The following is a 19,816-nucleotide window of genomic DNA, read 5'->3' as shown; positions in this document are numbered from 1 at the left end:
TAGTCCCCCTTTCTGAAATTAAATGCTACAGTGTTTGGCTGCTGAGGTGTTTTCCCCGCCACAGAGATGTTAAATTTAATTATATTATGGATTACCAAGCGATCCAGCTATAATCACTTCTTGGACAAGATCCTGTGCTCCATTTAAGATTAAGTCAAGAATTGCCTCTCCAGGACTAGCTGCTCCAAGAAGCAGTCATCTAAGGTGTCAAGAAACTTTATCTGTGCATCCCATCCGCAGGTAAAAAAAATAGGGGGGGGAAAGCTATTTTCTGCTGGTCCCCCACCCTGTACACAAAGATATTTGGAGGAGTTGCTGTTTTCTCTGCCCTTTATTAGAGCTATCTGAAGACTTATGAAGCACCCCCTGAGATCAGCCCTTGCTGTTGGGGGCTATCCCATGGATCACTGGGTCTCAGGTTGCTGCTGCCAGCATTCAGTGTTATCATACCGAGTTGCTCAGGAGCATTGTAGCACTGGGATTCTAGTGCTGACAGCTAGCTAAAAGGTAGCACCAAGAAATGCACCTCTGTTGCACCTGAAGAAAGTAAGGTATGTAAAATACTTTTAGTCATAAAATAATATTTTAAATTGCATAACAACTTTTAATGGCAGCAACACAGAACAGTACTGTTATTAAATAGTGTCAGACTCATGACAGATTAATATTCGTTTGAGGAAAACATAGTGAAGAGCAGTGACTAATGCTCAGGCGAATATTTTTCATTCATTTCCAATCAAATATCTTGGCGTTGCAAACTTTCTAACAAAAATTTTTTGTTGTTCTAATTTAAAATGCAAATCAAACACCAGACAATTTATTAAATATGAAATTGCTACTGATACATTCAACACTTCTACACTGCTTTACATCTTCAAAATACTTCACAAATGTTAACTCAAGCGAACCACCACCAGTATGAAGTAAGCATATATCCCCCATTTTATAGATTAGGAAATGAGACAAGTAAGTGATCATCAGCCCAAATTCAGAGTACATGGCTCAGAGACAGTTTCCAGAGTGAGGGTTAAGCTTCACCAGACAATCTTGCCCCATACAGCATAAGCGTGCCTACTATCTTCATATTTTTTCCAGTCAGGGATATGCTTTTTTACTCCAGCCAAGCCTCCCAGTATAGAGGCAGTTATACTGACTTTTTTTGGCACGTAGTATAGTCCTGGCCACAGCTCAAAAACCTTTCTAAGACACAAACAGCCTCTATAGAAAACTAAGAAAATATACTAAAATAAAACAGCCTACAAGTTCTTGTTATGATTCATTAAGAACATCAGCACATTTGAATTCTGTAAACAATCTTCATTCAAAAAATATTTGTTAGTGAGACAAAAGCGAGTGAAATTAATATAAAGTTCATAGAAAGTTCTGTATTAATTATACACTGTAAACCCTTTGCAATTTTATGGGCTTGTTCATGCTCCTTGCACTTCATCCTCCCGAGGGAAGCAACATGGACCATAAAACTTTAAAGCACACAATAGCAAATCACAATGAGCCTCTCTCCTACCATCCCCCCACCACACACGTCCTTTTTTACTGGTTCTTAAATCGTCTGTGATGCAGAAGGTGGATATGGAACTCTTGACAATTTAACTGCCAGAGTTTTATCAGTGCAACGTGTAATTTCAGAATACAAAAATGGGTCGATGTGTGTTGATCAACTCCTGATTTGCCTACAGTTCTATAGCATACAAAACAAACAGGATAAGCCTATAAAACTCACAAACATATCAGTTTTATAAACCTAATTTTCAACAAGTAATAAATAAAATTTAAAGAACATCAGTTTCTAAACTGCACCTCAGCATGAAGGCAAAAAGAGTGAAAATTTTGCAAACGGGATGTATAACATATCAAAAAATTGAACATTGCAATAAAAGTTAATCATCATATTTGTGTATTTAAATGTACGTCAAGGGCATCCAGATTTTTCGATGGGTGTCTTTAGAACAAAACTGAAATAAACAGATAAATAACATTATCTAGAAAGTGATTCCATCAGTGTAATGGTACCTAGGTATATGGGAAGGTAAACCTAACCATTGCTGTTTGAAGTAATTAGCAGTTGTTGACATATTAATGCATTACTTAAAAATTAATATTTCACATTTCTTCACAAGAAAAATAACCCATAAAGTCTGTTAATGTTTTAATGTGTTGGGACCACTATAACATTCAGAGATTTTCAGAGGATTTCCTTCAGTATTTAAGAGCACAAATCCCATTGATGCTCAGTTGGATGTGTGGTTCTAAATCCTTCAGGATCTTCCCAAGACCCTGCCTTAAAAAATAAGGTCACCTTTAAACTCAATCTTTGAGCATTTCACATTGATTTTCCAAAAACTGACTATAAAAAGAGTGAAAAACTTTACAACATGACTTCATTTTATCACAGTAAATTTATATAATTTATCCTAATTTTAATCATTTGGATTAGTTTAGACTCAAATCTCAACTTTGCAAGTTCCCTATAGATATGAAGCCCTCTTTAAGCCCAAATAAATCTATCTACATTCTTCCAATTGTGAAGACCTGAGATAAATCAAAACAAAATTATTGGACACAATTCAACCACATTGATTATGTTAATATCTAACTCTATATATGGTTATTTCAGAAAACTCAGTATAATTATTGTTTCAAATTGCTAAACTTCCATGGTAACCAATTTGATCGGTAACTTGGTATCAAATAATACAATTAAAACACCACTTATCGGTGTTTTGTTTAGCTCCTTGAACCATAAGGTTATTGTTTAAATTAGAAACAGATGACATGATTCTTAAAAATAATCACAAATTATTGCATAGAAAAATTAAAAACATGTGCAGAGCTGAAAAACTGCTGTAATAACTGTCTGCCCTAACACACTGCAGGGCTGGGGAATAGAAAAGAAATACACTATATATAAAATATATTGAAAAAAGGGTTTATTTGACTGCATACATATGTTGGATGTCATGTTGATGCAACAGTTTCTATGTTTAAACCACATCCATCAAAGAAATAGCCCCTTATAAAAAGCAAACTGGCCTCTAACACCAAGGTTACTTTTTCTGAGCAAACTATTTTCATATCTATTGCATATAACCTAACCACCAAACATCAAGATATTTCACAGTATTAGTATTTCACAAGGTAAAAAGATAATCATATAAAAAGGCATAATAAGTTCAGATATTTAAACTTGCCTTTTTTAGCAATTTTACTTATTTTTAACTTTTGCAGGTGTACTGCTAATAAATGTAACTGACAATCCTGGACACCAATACATAGGCTTAAAAAGTCCACTTGCTAAATCACCCAGGACAAGTAGGAAGCTTTCCAGGTTGCGTACCATCAGGATCTCCAGAAACTAAGCTTTTATTTTTAAACAATTAGATCTGTAGTCCTTATGGTTGCAAAGATAATGTTCCAGACATGAACGAGTGTAACTGATCTAACAATGCCTTCTTAAGTCTGCAGACAAACTGTCCCAGTACCTCTGCTGCTGCTCCGTTTTCCTGTGCTCTGGTAGAGCAAAAACTAACCAAACTTGGCCAGTTCACAGAATTTCTGTTAAGAACCTGGTGAAGCAGTGAAACTCACAATAATCAGATCAGTTTAATTAGGCTGCTTGCTTGGGAGGGTTATGAGCAGCAGCAGAGAAAAATCAACAGCACCGTTCACTGGAGGAGGCTTTGAGAGGGTGGGTAAAAGTATGGGTAAATACCGGAGCGAAAAAAACATAGTAGTAAGAGTATACATACACCCCCACCTCAGTAGCCATGAGTCTGGAGAAGGGCTAAAATAGAAGAGCCCCCCAAACTCTCATTTTCATACAAGCCTGGAGGTTCTGGAGTAGGTGGTGGTGCACTGAGTGGTTCAAAATTATCAGATACATACAAGCCAGATGGTGTCCCTGACCTGCTTTTGAAGGGGGGTGGCTTCTCATTTGGGTATTGTGCACAAACAGCGTCTGCCCCAATCCCAATTTTTCTCATCAGTCTGCGGCTAGTATGTTTAGTCTTCTAGTTACTAGGTATCTTGCAAAGCCCTATGGTGGCCAGGTCAGAGCTAAAGACACCAATAGGATATGATAGAAAAGTAATAAGATACAGAATTTTGTGACGGGCGGTGGGGGGAAGAATGGAGAGGGAAAATGTATTGGAGAAAGTATAGTACAATGTGGGATAGGGTAAAGAGAGAAAAGATGGGAGTGAAAGGCCAGAGAAGGAAGAAAGGAAACAGACAAGACAGTTTAGGACAAGACATGCCATGACCTATTTATGTGAAAGCCAAGAAAGGTAAGAAAGTACTACAAGCTATGTAACTAGTAAGGATTTGTCATTTATTTATATATATATATATATATACACACACACACACCCCTCCCATTTTTAACAAAAACTTGATGGTGTTCTACCGGATTTATACCTGTTCAAATACTATCTGGTGAATCTATCATTGGAACAATATTGTTAAAATTTTGTTAAAATATTGTTAAAATTTGTTGAGCAATATATTCAAGTATTTTTTTGTTATTCAAATTTTACTTAACAGAAATTTGACACATTTTACAATTAAATGCAGTATGCAACAAACAACCAATTTATATTTAAATTGTAAGGGGGTGATTTCTGGGGAGGCCTGGCAGCCCAGTACTTTTCTCCCTGGTTAGTACGCTTATCCCTCAGATAGCAGTTGCCAGGTACTGTCCAGCAGATGTAATTTTTTACAGTGGCACGCCAGTTCTGATATAGTAAAAGCTAACGGTCTTTTTCTGTTTAAAGGAATAGTCTCCTCGTTCCCTCAACTCCACATGGTTTCTCAGATTGCCTTGAAATCTGGTGTGCCTCATGAGGGTGTGAGGTAAATTAGTGATCCAAAATTTAGGTCATTTGAGTAAACATGTCCAGAGATATTGCCCCTTGAAATAAAACAGCTTTTATTAAGGTTGACAGATTGTGCAAAAATATTTGGTATACACCTGGAGCTCAAATCAGGGCTCAGACTGGGCCCCAAAAGGTTTCAGTTGTTCAACATTTACTCCAGCTAGTCCATGGCACCCACTGTCTCTTTGGTGAAGCAGTAGTGGAAACGTTATTCATCAAATATTAAAGAACAATTTTCAGAAGTTATAATCACCTGTCTGACATTAAAAAGCATGGACTATTGTAGAATTTTCAGACAACTCAGGTAAGAAGTATTTTGACAATGGTTGTTTTAACAGAGGTTATTTTATTATTTACACTGTGCCAGAAATGTACTTGATGATTTAAAGACATGTATCAAGATAAGGTCTCTGCCCTAAAAGAACACAATCTTAATAGACAAAAAATTAGGCAAAGAATTTGGCAAATATTTACCATTTGTAAATAAATGTACAAAGGAAAATGATTGCATAGATGTGTTTGGCATGTCTTAGGTTTGTGTTTTGTTTTTCCCAAGTAAGCTCACCCACTATACAAATGAATAATGACATTAAACTATTTTGATAATTTCAAATCAGTTCCAAAATAAGCCTTTTATTTAATTTTTTTTCCTGCTATTTTAAATCTTTCATAGTCTGGAATCCACACTGGTGCGTCACTGTGAGTTAAATGGAATTATACTGAAATGGAATGGTCTCAGAGAACAGAGACGCTGGACAGCTGCTAACCCACAAATGAATTTTGGCAAATCCTCACACCCTGACTGGCTAAAGGGATCTAATTTGCAAGTTACTTCTTAGCTAGAAAGTACACAAATCCTTGTGCTGTCTGGCTACTGTCCTCATAAGGACAGTGCCATATACTGACAAAAATGCTACTTCTGTTTCTCAAGCCCTTGATCTGTTATCCCATTCAACCACTTCTTTCAAACATCCTGCCCTAGAGGAAGGTTAAGCCACAAATATATAATAGAGAAGTCCTGTTTACAAAGAAGTTGCACTGTTTTAACTTCAATTGGTTTAAAAGTAAATTTAGTTGAAGCAAAGTACAGCAAACGTATGTGTATACACTCATATCAATTTAACTTTCACCTGTAAATTATGGATATAAACTGATCCATGCACAAAGTTGCACCAGGGTAACTAAATAATTTATTTAAAAATCACACCTTTAGTTAAACCATTCCCTAACTTTAAATTACTCTTGTGCCCCAACTGTCTGTAGTGTCCACCTCTTGTCTCATCTTCAGCTTGGATTTAAAACTCTGAGGCAGGGACAATCTTTTTATGATGTGTTTGCATAGGGCATACCACAACAGAATTCTGATCCATGATAGGGGCCCCAAGACACTACTGCAACACAAAATAACTATCATCTATTCACAAAGCATTGGAATAATTGCATCTGGAATATTATTCTGTCTTCTGGGCACTCTTTACCAATAAAATAACTCACTAGAAGGAGAGTTCAGAGAAGAATGATAAAAATTATCAGGAAGATGGAAGAAATGACTTGTGAAGATTAAAAGAACTAAATATGTATATTTTACCTAAGTGACGATTGTAGAAGAGTCAAGAGCCTACAAATAGCTAAAAGGTGTTAAAACCAAGGAGGAGGAGACATTGTTTTGGAAAGATATATAACTAGGAATAATGGGAACAGGATGAATTGTATAAATATACTTTAATATTCCAATAGTATGTACTTCTACTAAGCTGCTGTAGTACAAGTAATTATCCAAAAACCTCATAGCATTTACAGAAAATAAAGTCAGTCAGTCCTTACACTCTGGCAAGGAAGGGAAGCGTTAACTTATTTTGCAGACGAGGAAACTGAAGCGCACACAGGGTAAGAGAGCACTGGAAGATTTTTTTCAAAAATATTTGTAACCTTTTCTAAAACAATTATTTAAGAGTGTTAAGACGTTAAATAGTCTATAGTAATTGATTTTAACTATTTGGCACTTACTACCAACTTGAATAAAGAAAATGGGCTAATCAACTGCTCTTTTAGGGTTCCAGACAACACAATATGCAAAACATGCTGCCAACATCTCAGTTAAATTGGTTTCATTTGGTTTTAAAAATTCATGGAAACATTTCTATTAGTCTTAGGTTTTGCAAAACCTAATTTCTACAAAAACCAAAATGTGTTTTTTCCTTTTGTCACTCAGGAAAATCTGTTCTCATAACTCCAAGTTCTATACTGTAATCACTAGTCCATAATTCCTCTGAATAAACAGAGAGAGACTCCAGATTCAGCAATCTGAATGGAGAATCCATCAGGAGAGAAAGGTGTAGTTATCCATTAAAGGACAAGAAGGTGAAAGGCATCAATTCCCCATAATAAATACAGTTTTGCTTTTGATCTTCCAATGCCACAGGTTTTCCCCAATAAACACTTAGCGTATGCATGCTGAGTTGGGAAAGGAGTGGTTTCTCAAGCACTGCTTCAGGAACAGAACTGTAGGAGTATTTGCAATGAAGAGCACCATCTCAATAGGCATCACTAAATGTTTTAAATTTAGTGCTGATGCACAACGAGGAGGATGAAGGAAAGGAAAAGGAGAAGAAAAAACAAAACAAGATGAGTGAGGCAGAGTTGAGAAAAAAACAAAGAAAATAAAAGATGTTGAACAGAAGACTCTTAATTTAAACAGAAAAACACTGAAAACAAAAGAGTGACTGAAATCACCTGTAGTCACAATATTTCACAATGTATTTTGTGACATCCAGGGCAATTTCTTGCAATATCTATGAAAAACCTTACTGAATTAAGTTCAAGTAGCTTTGGAGACCATTGTATAAAAAAATTGGAAAGTTTATGTATCAAAGAATCATATTTGACTTCCACAGGGGAGACATGACCAACCTAAACACCAGGAAGTGTTATGAGCTTCAAAGGATCATCTGAAACAATGTGACACACAAGAATGTACTTATGGAATAAAGTGAAGAGAGGTTTCCTGGGACACCTCTAGGGGAGGAGTAAGCACAAAATGTATCCTCCCCCTCTGGTTATGCAAGTCAGCCTTTTGAAGCTTCAGCCTGAGGAGGGGATCTTTGTCTGCTGATCACCTGTTTCATGAGGAAAAGATCAAAGCCCAAACTGCATAAACAAAAGAATGCACAGTTCATGAGGGTTCTTCTGAACAGGTGTTATAAACCTGCAACCTCAAAAACAAAAAAAGCACTACATCCACCCCAGTTGGTGGGTTTGAAGGACTGAATCCTACCAGAGCCCTTGTTGGGTTTGGATGATCTCTGGTAAGCTTACTAGCATGCATGTAGGTTCTTTTATTGTTTTAATATGTTTTCTCGAATGCTTTCACCTTAAAGCTAAATGTCCTTGCTTAGAAAGAGCTGTGTGGTAACTTTTAACTGTGGGAAATGACGCAGTTTATACAGCCTCTAAAGAGAAGGCAAAGCAGGCCTGCTTATGGAGTCTGACTCTCTGGGAAATTCACAGTGTAGACAGGGAACTGTGCAGCCTGGAAAATCCCCAAGAAGGAGGGAGAGAGATGAAGGTCTCCACCCAAGAGAGGTCAAGAATTTCAGATCTCAAAGAGATAATTTCAAAATAAAACTTTTTAACTACTATTGTTAAAATTTACATGAAGAAATAGTATAAAACCAAGGTCTGAGAAAAAACATTAATTTTTAGTGTATTTTACACATTTGAGAACACTTCGTAAATACAGTAAAGCCTCAGAGTTATGAACACCTCTAAACAAAACATTATGGTTGTTCTTTCAAAAGTTTACAACTGAACATTGACTTAATACAGCTTTGAAACTTTACTATGCAGAAGAAAAATGCTGCTTTCCTTTTTTTTTTTTTTTTAGTAATTTACATTTAACAGAGTACTGTATTTGATTTTTTTTTGGGGGGGGGGGGTGTCTCTGCTGCTGCCCAACTGTGAACTTCTGGTTCCAAATGAAGTGTGTGGTTGACTAGTCAGTTCGTAATTCTGGCATTCATAACCGTGAGGTTCTACTGTAATCTGTTTTTCTGGTACAATCAACAGATCTGTTTTCCCTATTGTTTGGGTGGTCTTTCATATAGTGGGGGGGGGGGGGGGGGGAGAGGGGAAAAACAACATAAAAAAAGATTACTGTAAAACCACAAACATTGGCTGGAGAACTCAAGGGCAGATGAAGAACCTGAAACTACTTTTAACTCCTTTTTTAAACAGACTAAATTTTAAGTTGATGTTATCCCTTAAAGCAAAATCTGATTAAACCTGCTCTATTCATAGTATCTCAAAAATCTAACTACAATATAAAGTCATTCAACAAGAGCCATGAAGTGACTGAGAAGCACATACATTAACGCTTCTCTAACACCTAGCAGGTCAAAAGGAAAATAGGAAAGCTTCAGTTATAAGAAGAACCTAGCAGGGTTTTTTTTTTAAAATGCAATTCTCACTTACGAGACTAAGGCTATGTCTATACTAGCATTTTTGTTAGAATAACTTATGTTGCTTAGGGGTGTGACGTAAGTTACACTGTGACATAAGTTACACCGACAAAAGCACCGGTGTGGACAGTGCTTTGTCATCGGGAGGCATTCTCCCGCTGACATAGCCACCACCGCTCGTTGGGGTGTGGTTTAATTATGTCAACTGGAGCGCTCTCTTCCATCAGCATAAAGTGGCTACATGAGCAAACTTACAGCGGCGCAGCTGCACGGGACAGCTGTAAGCTCTAGTGTAGACATGGTCTAACTTTAATATTGTATGGGGTGAGAGGAACTGTCCCCATACTGAAATGCTAATTGTCTTCCATATTTTGGAAACAGTGGAGTAACTTCACTTCCTGGATTGTAAATCACATGGTTAATAAGCCTCTGAAAGGGAAGGACACAGAAGGGAGAAGAAAAGAAGTTCAGTTTCTAAATTAGAATTTTATCTGAATTTCAAATTAAGTATTAAACTGTAAACTGAAATTCAGATAAAACTGAGGTAAAAGCGAACTCTACTTCAGAGCATCACAGTCTAATTTTAAGTAAAGATGGCAATCTTGTGAATTAAGTGAAAATACACACAAAAGCCCATCAGCAAGTGGTAAGTCAGCAGCCTAGCATTCATGAACAATTATACAATAAACTAGGTTTGTATAAGAAGTAAAACATTGTGTCATACTTTCAAGGACAGGAGTGAACTAAGTATTTTGTAACCTAACATTACAGTGAACAAAATTTTATTTTGTTTTCACAATTTACAAAAAGCATCCACCACAGTCTTTAAACACAGAATAATACTCTGAAATTTTAACTAACCTATTGACCAGTATTAACACTGGAAGACTGACTAGTTACCACACTGGTTGCCATCCTCCCAATCCACCTGTGTGAGAGTCAAGAGACAAGTCTTACACCAAGCCCTAAAGCTCTGAGAGACCAGTTACAATGGACTAGTAGTAAAACCAAGTTCCACAGCACAGCACCATGCACCGACGAGACCCTGGCCTCCCGCTCACAATCATTAAATTAACTGTGGTAATCAACAGATCTTTCGGAAGAACAGATATTTATAATATTTTCATGACAACTGATTCAAAACCAGTTCTGTCCAGCAACCACAGTAATTGTTATCCATGATCCAATCTCACCACCACCAGGGCAGTCAGACTCATGTGTTCATCACCTCAAAGGGATTAACAAAGATTAAAAATAGGTATTTGAAATATATTTTTAATAATGTAATCACAATATGATCTTATATCCTGCAAAATTAACTTGGCCAGAAAACTAACGTTCAACATATTGAAAATAAACATATTCCAAAATATACTAGAACAATGAAAGATCAAGTGATGTTCTCCCCTTGGTTGTAAGTATCCAACTAGAATTCTGTATTTTTCTACACAAACGTTCAGTTACTGTACAAAACTATTTGGCAGTAAATTACTTCAAAACTGTAAGACACTCACCTAAAAAAAAAAAATTCCTTTACCACAATCATCTGTACCCACCTGTTAAAAACATTGCTGATTCTGATTGCCCCTATTTTTTTTTCCGTTTTGATATAAATATTAGGTTGTATAGTAAATATTTCAAAAGCCAAAACCCTTTGACTGCTGCAGACATTCTCCTAAACATTCATTTAGCTGGCAGTAAGGGAAGCAACAGTATTCTAACAGTTACCTTGTCTAGCATAACAGCTCCATCACAATCATATTTACTGAGCCTGCCTGAATTAATAGCTATAAAATCAATAATCACCACCTTGATAATATAACTGAACTGGGACAAGGAGTAAGAATACTAGTTTAACAACAGGCCAGATAATTTTAACACAGTCACTGTTCTACTGCATTTTGGATATGCCAATTTCCTCAACTATTCAGAAGAATAAACCAAATACAAAGAAACGTAACTGTTTTGCTGTCAGTTCTCTGTTCCTGTTTTTTTAAAAGTGAATTCAGTGCTGGTTGAAGATGCCATGTTAACGTTCTGGAGACTCAAGTCCTCTATTTAACGATAGGAGAGATACAGCACAGGGAGCAGTTGTAATATGTTGTTATTTATTATTTGTATTACCAAAGCGCCTAGTGAAATCTGATCACACCCTGCCAGTGTACTTCAATCCTGCCCCAGAAACAATACATGTATGAGTGAGAGGACTCTTCAGTTTCCAAGCCAAGGCAATCAGTGTCCTCTCTTTTACTAACAAGCGCATCCACGGTAATGGATTTTGGAGATGTGGACAATTGTCCACTTCCAAAAGGCTATCAGATGATAACATTCTTTCACTACTAACCTGAGCTAATTGCACATCAGTGCCATTCTTACTAACAGTCTCAAGGGAAAACTGAATGAGAAGAGGTCTGTAGAATGAATTGCCCTCTGATCTTCACAGGAGGGTCCCTTTCAAGTTAGCATGGTGTGGAGAAGCTTGTAATACTGATGCTGTACTAGTGCTGTGGTGCAGAAATGGATTTCAGTCACCAGGTCTGTCAACAGAGCTCATTTCAGACACAAGTAATTCAATATATATAATTAAAAATCATTTTAAAGGTTAAAGAAGGGAATAAGACTTGGGTTCTATACTCAGGCTACCAGCACCACTGTTCTAATACTCGTCTTCATACAACTGTGTTTTTAAATGGCTGACATTTAAACTTTTGAAAGGCAGAGTTTAAATTTCAGGCATTTAAAAAATGAACATTTCATACCTGCATGACATGCATCTGAAGAAGTGGGTATTCACCCACGAAAGCTTATGCTGCAATATGTCTGTTAGTCTATAAGGTGCCACAGGACTCTTTGCCGCTTTTAGAGATCCAGATTAACTCGGCTACCCCTCTGATACTTGATTTCATACGTTGACTCCTTAAAAACGTAGTACAGAAGTAGGTCAACTCACTGAACTACAAACGTACAATTGCTGTTAGAAGTACACAAAGAAATTGTTGACTAGCTGAGAATCATCTGGGTTTCTGCAATGGACTTCTCAGTCCAACTTAAATTAGATTACTCAGATATAGGAGTTAATTAGATATACTCAGATATAAGAGTTAACCAACATAATGTAGACGAAAGTAAGGCATTCATTTTCAACATCAAAATCGAAAAGGTCAAATATGGGACATGAAAGAGGGTATTTACAATAGCTCTTAAGCAATAGTAAGTCACAAGAATGAGTGACCTTATGGGTCATTCATCTCAACAAAAGAGATTTTAACAGCCTATAAGAAATTAAAGAAAATACCTGTATTAAACATAACAAAAAGTCACACACTAGACAGACAAGATGAAAACCCAATTCATTCCAGCAGCTTTAAGGTTAATGACTATTAACTGATATGAAATCACTAAACCTATTACCTACTCTCAAAACTAAAACCAGGGTATGTGGGAAAAATGTTACTACACACCCACACAAAATCTTGAAGGGAAAGGGGACAAATTAATTGAGGGTTACTAAACAGAAAATTCTAATATTAAAGTCAAGATATAAAGTCCGATTCTCCTCTCATTTACACCAGTTTTATATTGTTTAGATTTTATTATTTCAGTGGACTTAATCATCTACACCAATGTAAGTGAGAAAAAAATAAAGCCCAGTCTATTCTAGATCACAGCACACCCGACAAAAGTAATGAATTCAGGAGAATCAAAAAAGATTAATGAAAGATTAAGCTGACAACATACTCCTATTCATTTTACGTATTATGTAATTTAATATTTATGTTGCAGTAGCGTATTGAGGCTCCATTGTGCCAGGTACTGCACACTCAAATAGCAAAAAGATAGCAATCCAAGCTACAGTAGCATATAAGGAAAAAATATTCCAGAAGACGCACATTAAGTTAGCTAAAATTTACTGAAAGAGATAAAGACAACCTTCCTCAGGGAAAAGGGAGCACTAAGGAGTCAGTAGTGATGAAGTAAAGAGTATTTACCACTGTCTCCTCAAGGTAGGCTTGAACACAAAGCATATACTTTGTCCATAGCCTTAAATTAGCAGGGTTTATGAAATTATTTTAATATTTATGATCAGGTATTAAGTTAAAGTTAGATAATGTAAATGCAATGTTTTATATTACATTTTGGAAGAAAGCTGTAACCTGTTATTTCCTGTAATGGTAAATCAACTAACTATTTTTCTCTTCCCTCCCTTCCAAAATGGAGGCCCCTATATGGATTACCATTCATTGTTCTATCACAGAAGAACAGTTGTATATCTGTACAGCTCCTAGCACAACCAGCCCTAACCTTCTTGATGCCTTTGGTTCCTACAATATTAAATAATAAATTATACCGCATGTTGCTTTAGCACCACAATTTGTTTTCCTTTTCTGGGCACTGTGGATCAGTTACATTACAAGTTGGTGTCAAATATGTTGTGAAACTATGGTTTTGACAAACCTATACAATGAAAAAAAACCCCAGGAAAATACTTCTCACATGAATTTACTTTGAGCTGTATCTTTAAGGCTTTTTTATGTAAGGGGTTCACATTCTACACCTAACATAACAATGGCCATACTGGGTCAGACCAAGGGTCCATCTAGCCCAGTATCCTGTCTTCTGACAGTGGCCAATGCCAGGTGCTTCAGATGCAATGAACAGAACAGGTAAACATGAAATGATCCATCCCCTATTGCCTGAAGCTAGGAATGGGCAAACAGAAGCTAGGGACACCATCCCTGTCCATCCTGACTGATAGCCATTGATGGGCCTATCCACCATGAATTTATCTAGAAACATAGCATCAACTTCACAAAGCCTGTTCACAGCTTGACCCCAACTTCCAACTTGTATAGTAATTTAAAATGTTGAGAAATACACCAGAAAATCACTTTTGATTTAGAACTCAAATCCTGGCAATCACATATGCATATGTAAATCACAGTAGTGGGAAGCGTATTCCACCATTCAAACGTAATAAATGGTTATTTTTCCAAAATGTAAAAGCAGCATGTTAAACTCATGAATTTTTCCAATAAACATTTTTAAAAGATCTTATTAAGTTAAAATGCAAATACACCACTTTTATCTGTAAATCTAAAGTGTTTCAAAAAAAGGTTATCTAGCATTTCTACTACAAATATCTTAGACAGTACATCACTACCCCCTTGTGGATATGCAATAAAAAAAAATCCTTATCTTGGATCTTCTGTTTTTCAACAACGTATTATATAGAACAACTTTGAGCTAAAGAGTTGTACGCTTTAACTCTTTCCTTCGTATGTAAAATATACAGTGTGTTTTTTCTAAAGTAATTTCAAAAAGCAACTTTAAGTATGAAGTTAACTACCATTTTATGTTATCCACATAACTTTCAAACTCTTCTGGAGTATTCAATAGCAAAATTAAGTTGTCTTTGCATAAATCTACAACCTAAAAAAGGCAAAAAATACAGAAATACTGTATTATTGAACCCTTTTTTATTTTCTCTCAATATATGATTTCTTATTTCCATCATCACCTGAAAACTATTTCAGGGGGTATAACTGTCATGTCTCTCCCTATGCCCAATATATTTCCCCTCCTACTCTATGGATTCACACTCTTTGCCCACTTCTTTTCGTCACCCCCTATTGGCTTGCTCTAATAACAAAACAACAGAAGCTCTAAACCTGACAGGACAGACAATCCCTCCAAAGGGCTGGAACTCTGACAGCACACCTTTTCATCAGCCCCTTTCACAAAATAGTTGAACTGTTCCAATACCTAAAAAATTAAATTATCTATTTGTCATCCCCCCAAAACATGTTATTTATCTTTCCTAATTAACCAAAAGAGTGACATATATATTTGATTTTTATGTATTGACTTTACCATCGTTTAAACAGTGCTGGGGAAAAGTGTGTAGCCTACTCCTCAGGGTGTGTAGTCAGCATGCTCTCCTCTCATCCCAGGGCTTTACTCAATAAAGGGCTTTGCATGCAACTCATTATGCGAGTTATTGGAGGAGAATGTGCATTTTTGTTTAGTTGCTTGTGCTGGAAAGGAGAGTGCACATGCCAATCTCCTGCTATGGAGTGAGCTGTACTAAGAACACATTAAAAGTTTACATATTCACCCTCTCAGCACTCATATACTCAATTTTAGTTGCAGTACTTATGGGGACAAGAGGGGCTGCAAGTGGTGGTGGCCCTTCCCCCTAGGGGTGGAGCACAATGTGTGTGGGGAGAATGTGCATGCACTTGCGTAAGGGAAGATGCACCACTTTTCACATGGGAGGGTCCTCCTACAATTGCTCTTTCCATTCCACTGGGTAATCTTCATCATCCAGTGAGAAAAGAGTGTATGATCTGCTGACTCCTCCCCACGGGCTATGCCACCTAGGGACAGCATCTGCCTTCTACATCCCATGAGCAGCACTCACCCTGCCCCTTGCCATGAGGTGGGCACAATTATTGCTATGCATATTATGATCCTCCCAGATGTCCCAACTGGGATCAGGGCCACATTATGAGAAGCAAAGCACAAACAGACAGTTGTCCCTGCTCTGAAGAACTTGTAACTCATGACAGGAGTATACATGTCCTGATCCATCCCCATATGGCGATCAGCTTTTTTGTCAAAACGGGTGCACATGCCATGACCATTTCTTTATATGGGCAAATTGTAACTGGCCTGCCCTCCACATTGTGGAGAACTGACCACGTTATACTTGGCCATCCCCTTGAGGGCCGAAATGCTACACCTTGCCTATAGAGCAGTGCAGTGGGTGTGCACATACAATGTCAATCGGTGGGATTGGAAGGAAGGTTCCAAATGCCATACTGTAGCATTCCCATCAGCGGATACTACCAACCACAAACATGCTCAGATTATTCAGTATTTATATTCAAGTAGCAGCTTAATTAGGGCCCCACTGTGACCGGTACTGAAAAGAGAAAAAAAACAGTTCCCACCCCAAGGAGCATAATAAAAAGTAAAACACCACAAGATGCAACACACAAGATGGCAAGGAGCAAGGAAAAGATGAAGAGGAAAATTGCAACAACAAAACGCATTAATATAAGCCAGTTATGTGCATGAATAGGTAGACGTGAATTGGTTAATTTTAATAAATAGTTAAAACATAAATAAGTTGCTCTCCCAAACAGGAGGGTGTGCATATGCACAACCTGCCCTTTGCCACAGCTGTGTGGACACAAAAGCATGCCCTCTATTTGCCCCAAATGGAAGGCACATGTATGCCCAGCCCTTCCCACGTACAGGGGGTATGTACATGTGCACATTCTCTTTCACACCCGAAACAGGAGCTGTCTGCCCTATCCTCCCCTTCCTACATGGGCCTCATATATATTGCCTGTCATCTTCTCACAAGGGGGTGGGAGCAAATGTTGCCCTGCGCTCCCCCGACTGTGGGGCTTAGGATGCCCAGCTCTTCCCCCATGGTGGTGGAGCCTGCATCCCACGCCTTTTCACATGGTGAAGTGAGGAAGTTCATTCTGTATGACCATCCCCTCCCTCATAGTGAAGTGGTACACATGCCCTGACCAGGGTTGGTGGACACATGCTTTCCCTACCCTCTTCTCTGAGAAGAGATACTTGGGAATGTACATTATTATTGTTTATTAGACAAAGGTTTCCCCCATGGTAGGGGAAGGGGGGGTGAGGATGCAGCTGGGTATCCGCAGCCCATCCTCATCTGCATAGTGAGGGGGTGGAGGATTGAGGGCCCACGGCCTGCCCTTGCCCTTCCCCCCCATGGTAGAAGGGAAGGGGTGCCTGCAGCCTGCCCTCCCCCCCATGGTGGTCCCCTATGGACCACCCTCTCCCCCATGGATGCCCCCATGGCGCGGGAGGGGAGTGGGGGGACGGGGAGCCCGTGGACATCCCCCACCACCTCACAGGAGGAGGAAAGAGGGGGAAAGGGTGCCTGTGGCCGGCCCCCCCCCATGGCACAAGAGAATGGGAGTGGGGGAGAGAAGGAGTGGGGGACGGGGTGCCCGTGGCCAGCCCTCCCATGGGGAGGAGTGGGGGAGGGGAGGAGTGGGGTATGAGGAGCCCGTGGCTGCCCCCCCATAGTACGGGGGGGGGGGGCAGGGGAGCAGTGGAGAAGGGGGGACGGGGAGCTGTGGCTGGGCCCCCCCCAACGGGGAGGACAGAAGCGGGGGACGGGGTGCCGTGGGCGGGCCCCCCCCAAAGGGGAGGAGTGGGGGACGGGGTGCCGTGGGCGGGCCCCCGCACAGGACACGGGGGGGGAGGGGAGCAGTGCAGAAGGGGGGGACGGGGAGCCGTGGCTGTGCCCCCCCCAAGGGGAGGAGAGAAGCGGGGGACGGGGAGCCGTGGCCGGGCCCCCCCAACGGGGAGCAGTGGGGGGGGGGCGCCCTGGCCGCCCCCCCGGCGCAGGGGAGGTCCGAGGGCCGGACGGGTCCCGCGGTGGGAAGGTGGGGGATGGGTGCTCCCGGCCCAATGGCGGAGGCGGGGGAGCTGGTGCCCTTCCCTCCCCAGCAGCCCGAGAGCGGGGTGTCCCCGCGCCTCGCTCCCCGCACGGGGACGCCGGCACCCTGCCCCGCCCCGCGGGGGCGCCCGTCGCGGCCGGGCCGGGCCGCGCCCCCCTCCGCCCGGCACAGCGAAACTTTCTGGCGCGGAGCTGCGCGGCCCGGCCCGCGGCGTTGGGCGCCTGCCCCGCGGATGCGCCCCGCTCCCCGGCCGGGCTGAGGGGCCGGGCCCGGCCCCGCCGCGCTCTCACCTTCCGGCTTGTTTTCGGCAGCCATTTCCCCTCCGCGCGCCACATCCTCCTCCGCCTCCTCGCGACCGGGATCCAGGCGCGCGCCGCCGCCGCCTCCTCCCGCTGCCGCCGCCGCCGCCGGGCCGGCCACACCGCGCGCACCGCACACACCCCGGGCCGCCCATTGGGGGAGCCGCCAAACTGACACTTCCTGCGGCCAATCACTGACAGCACGGGGCGGGCATGGAGAGAGAAGGGAGCCTACTGACAGCCCGCATAACCAATCAGTGAGGAGAAACACTGCACTGACACATTCTACAGCCACTCACCAGTTATAGGGAGGATCTGAAAGGGAAAGAAGGTCATTAGCTGACAGTTCCCATAACCAATCAGACAGTGGAATCGTTTCACTGACAACTCTATCAGCCAATCACCGGGAAAAGGGAGCGGGCATTGATGGTGGACACAAAACCCTGACAGCTCTGCCAACGAACGGGAAACGAGTCGCGCTAAACTGACAGACTCCGTAGCCAATCAATGAGTCGAGAGGGACGAGCCAGGTGACCGCTGATCACTCGGCCTTCTGCTCCGTCTATTGGCTGTGACCAGCAAACACCTCCTTCTCCTCACGTAACCCTAAACAAAGGCCCTGATTGGCGCGGGCGGGCGGGGAGCGTCCAATGGGCGCCGCTTATTCTGGCTGTGGCGCGCTGATTGGGGGGGCGCGGACGTCCTTCTGCCCGCGGCCCGGCCCTGGCTTTGGGCTTTCACAGGCCGGGCCCAGGCGGGCGGTTCGCCGCTAGCCCCCTGCGGAGCCGGGCCGGGCTCGCCGCGGGCTCCGGGCTTCTCAGGCTCGCTTGGGCCGCAGGCGTCAGAGGGGAGCTCAGCTGGCGGAACGGGCGGGGGAGGGGAACAAAATGGCGGCTGAGGTCGGCGGTTGCTGGGCGCGAGGCCCCTGGCAACGCGGGGCGGGGGGGTCTCTGAAAACGTCCGTTCTGCGGGCCCGGCCCCCGCTCCCCGGCCCCCGCTCCCCGCCGTTCGCAGGCTGCGGGCCAGGACCCTGGGCGGGGTGTGAGTCCGCTTGGCGACGCCAGCGTTGGCCTGAGGCTGGCTGGGGCCCAGGGTCAAAGCCCGGTCCCAGCAGCCTCAGCCCTGGTTGGTGGGGCTCAGGCCAGGGGCCGTGGGGCTTGGGGTTTGCCCCCCCCCGCCCAGGGCGGCGGGGCTCGGGCGAGCTCAGCCTTTCGTCCCCCCTCCTGGGGTCGTGTCCTGATCTTTGTTCAGAGGGGGTTATGGTGCAGGGAAGTTTGAGACCCCCGGCTCTAGACCGTCCCTGTCAGGCGTTTGCCTAACCTGCTCTCCAGCAAGGATGGAGATTCCACAGCCTCCCGAGGCAATGTGTTCCAGGGCTTAACCACCCTGACGGGACGCTTTTCCTAATGTCCAACCTAAACCTCCCTTGCTGCAATTTGAGCCCATTGCTTCTTGTCCTAGCCTTGAAGGTTAGGGAGAATAATTTTTCGTCTCTTCTCCTTATTACAACCTTTTATGTACTTGAAAACTGTTATCATGTGCCTTGCATAATGACAGGTTTCAGAGCAACAGCCATGTTAGTCTGTATTCGCAAAAAGAAAAGGAGTACTTGTGGCACCTTAGAGACTAACCAATTTATTTGAGCATGAGCTTTCGTGAGCTACGTGCATCCGATGAAGTGAGCTGTAGCTCACGAAAGCTCATGCTCAAATAAA

General features: G+C 41.6%; 1 protein-coding gene across 2 annotated transcripts in view; it reads right to left on the bottom strand.

The window, feature by feature from the left end:
• Positions 1–18,262, bottom strand: part of CAMTA1 (calmodulin binding transcription activator 1) — a 913,014-nt gene extending 894,752 nt beyond the window's left edge. For both annotated transcript variants that reach the window (XM_043531564.1, XM_043531565.1), the window contains exon 1: positions 18,093–18,262. In XM_043531564.1, the coding sequence (XP_043387499.1) occupies positions 18,093–18,117 (25 nt within the window). In that variant the 5' untranslated portion in view covers positions 18,118–18,262. The remainder of the gene's footprint in view (positions 1–18,092) is intronic.
• Positions 18,263–19,816: the final 1,554 nt, after the last annotated feature.

The sequence above is a fragment of the Chelonia mydas genome, chromosome 18, assembly GCF_015237465.2.
Source record: "Chelonia mydas isolate rCheMyd1 chromosome 18, rCheMyd1.pri.v2, whole genome shotgun sequence".
NCBI classification, from domain to species: Eukaryota; Metazoa; Chordata; order Testudines; family Cheloniidae; genus Chelonia; species Chelonia mydas.
This window is presented reverse-complemented; position numbering and strand designations above follow the sequence as displayed.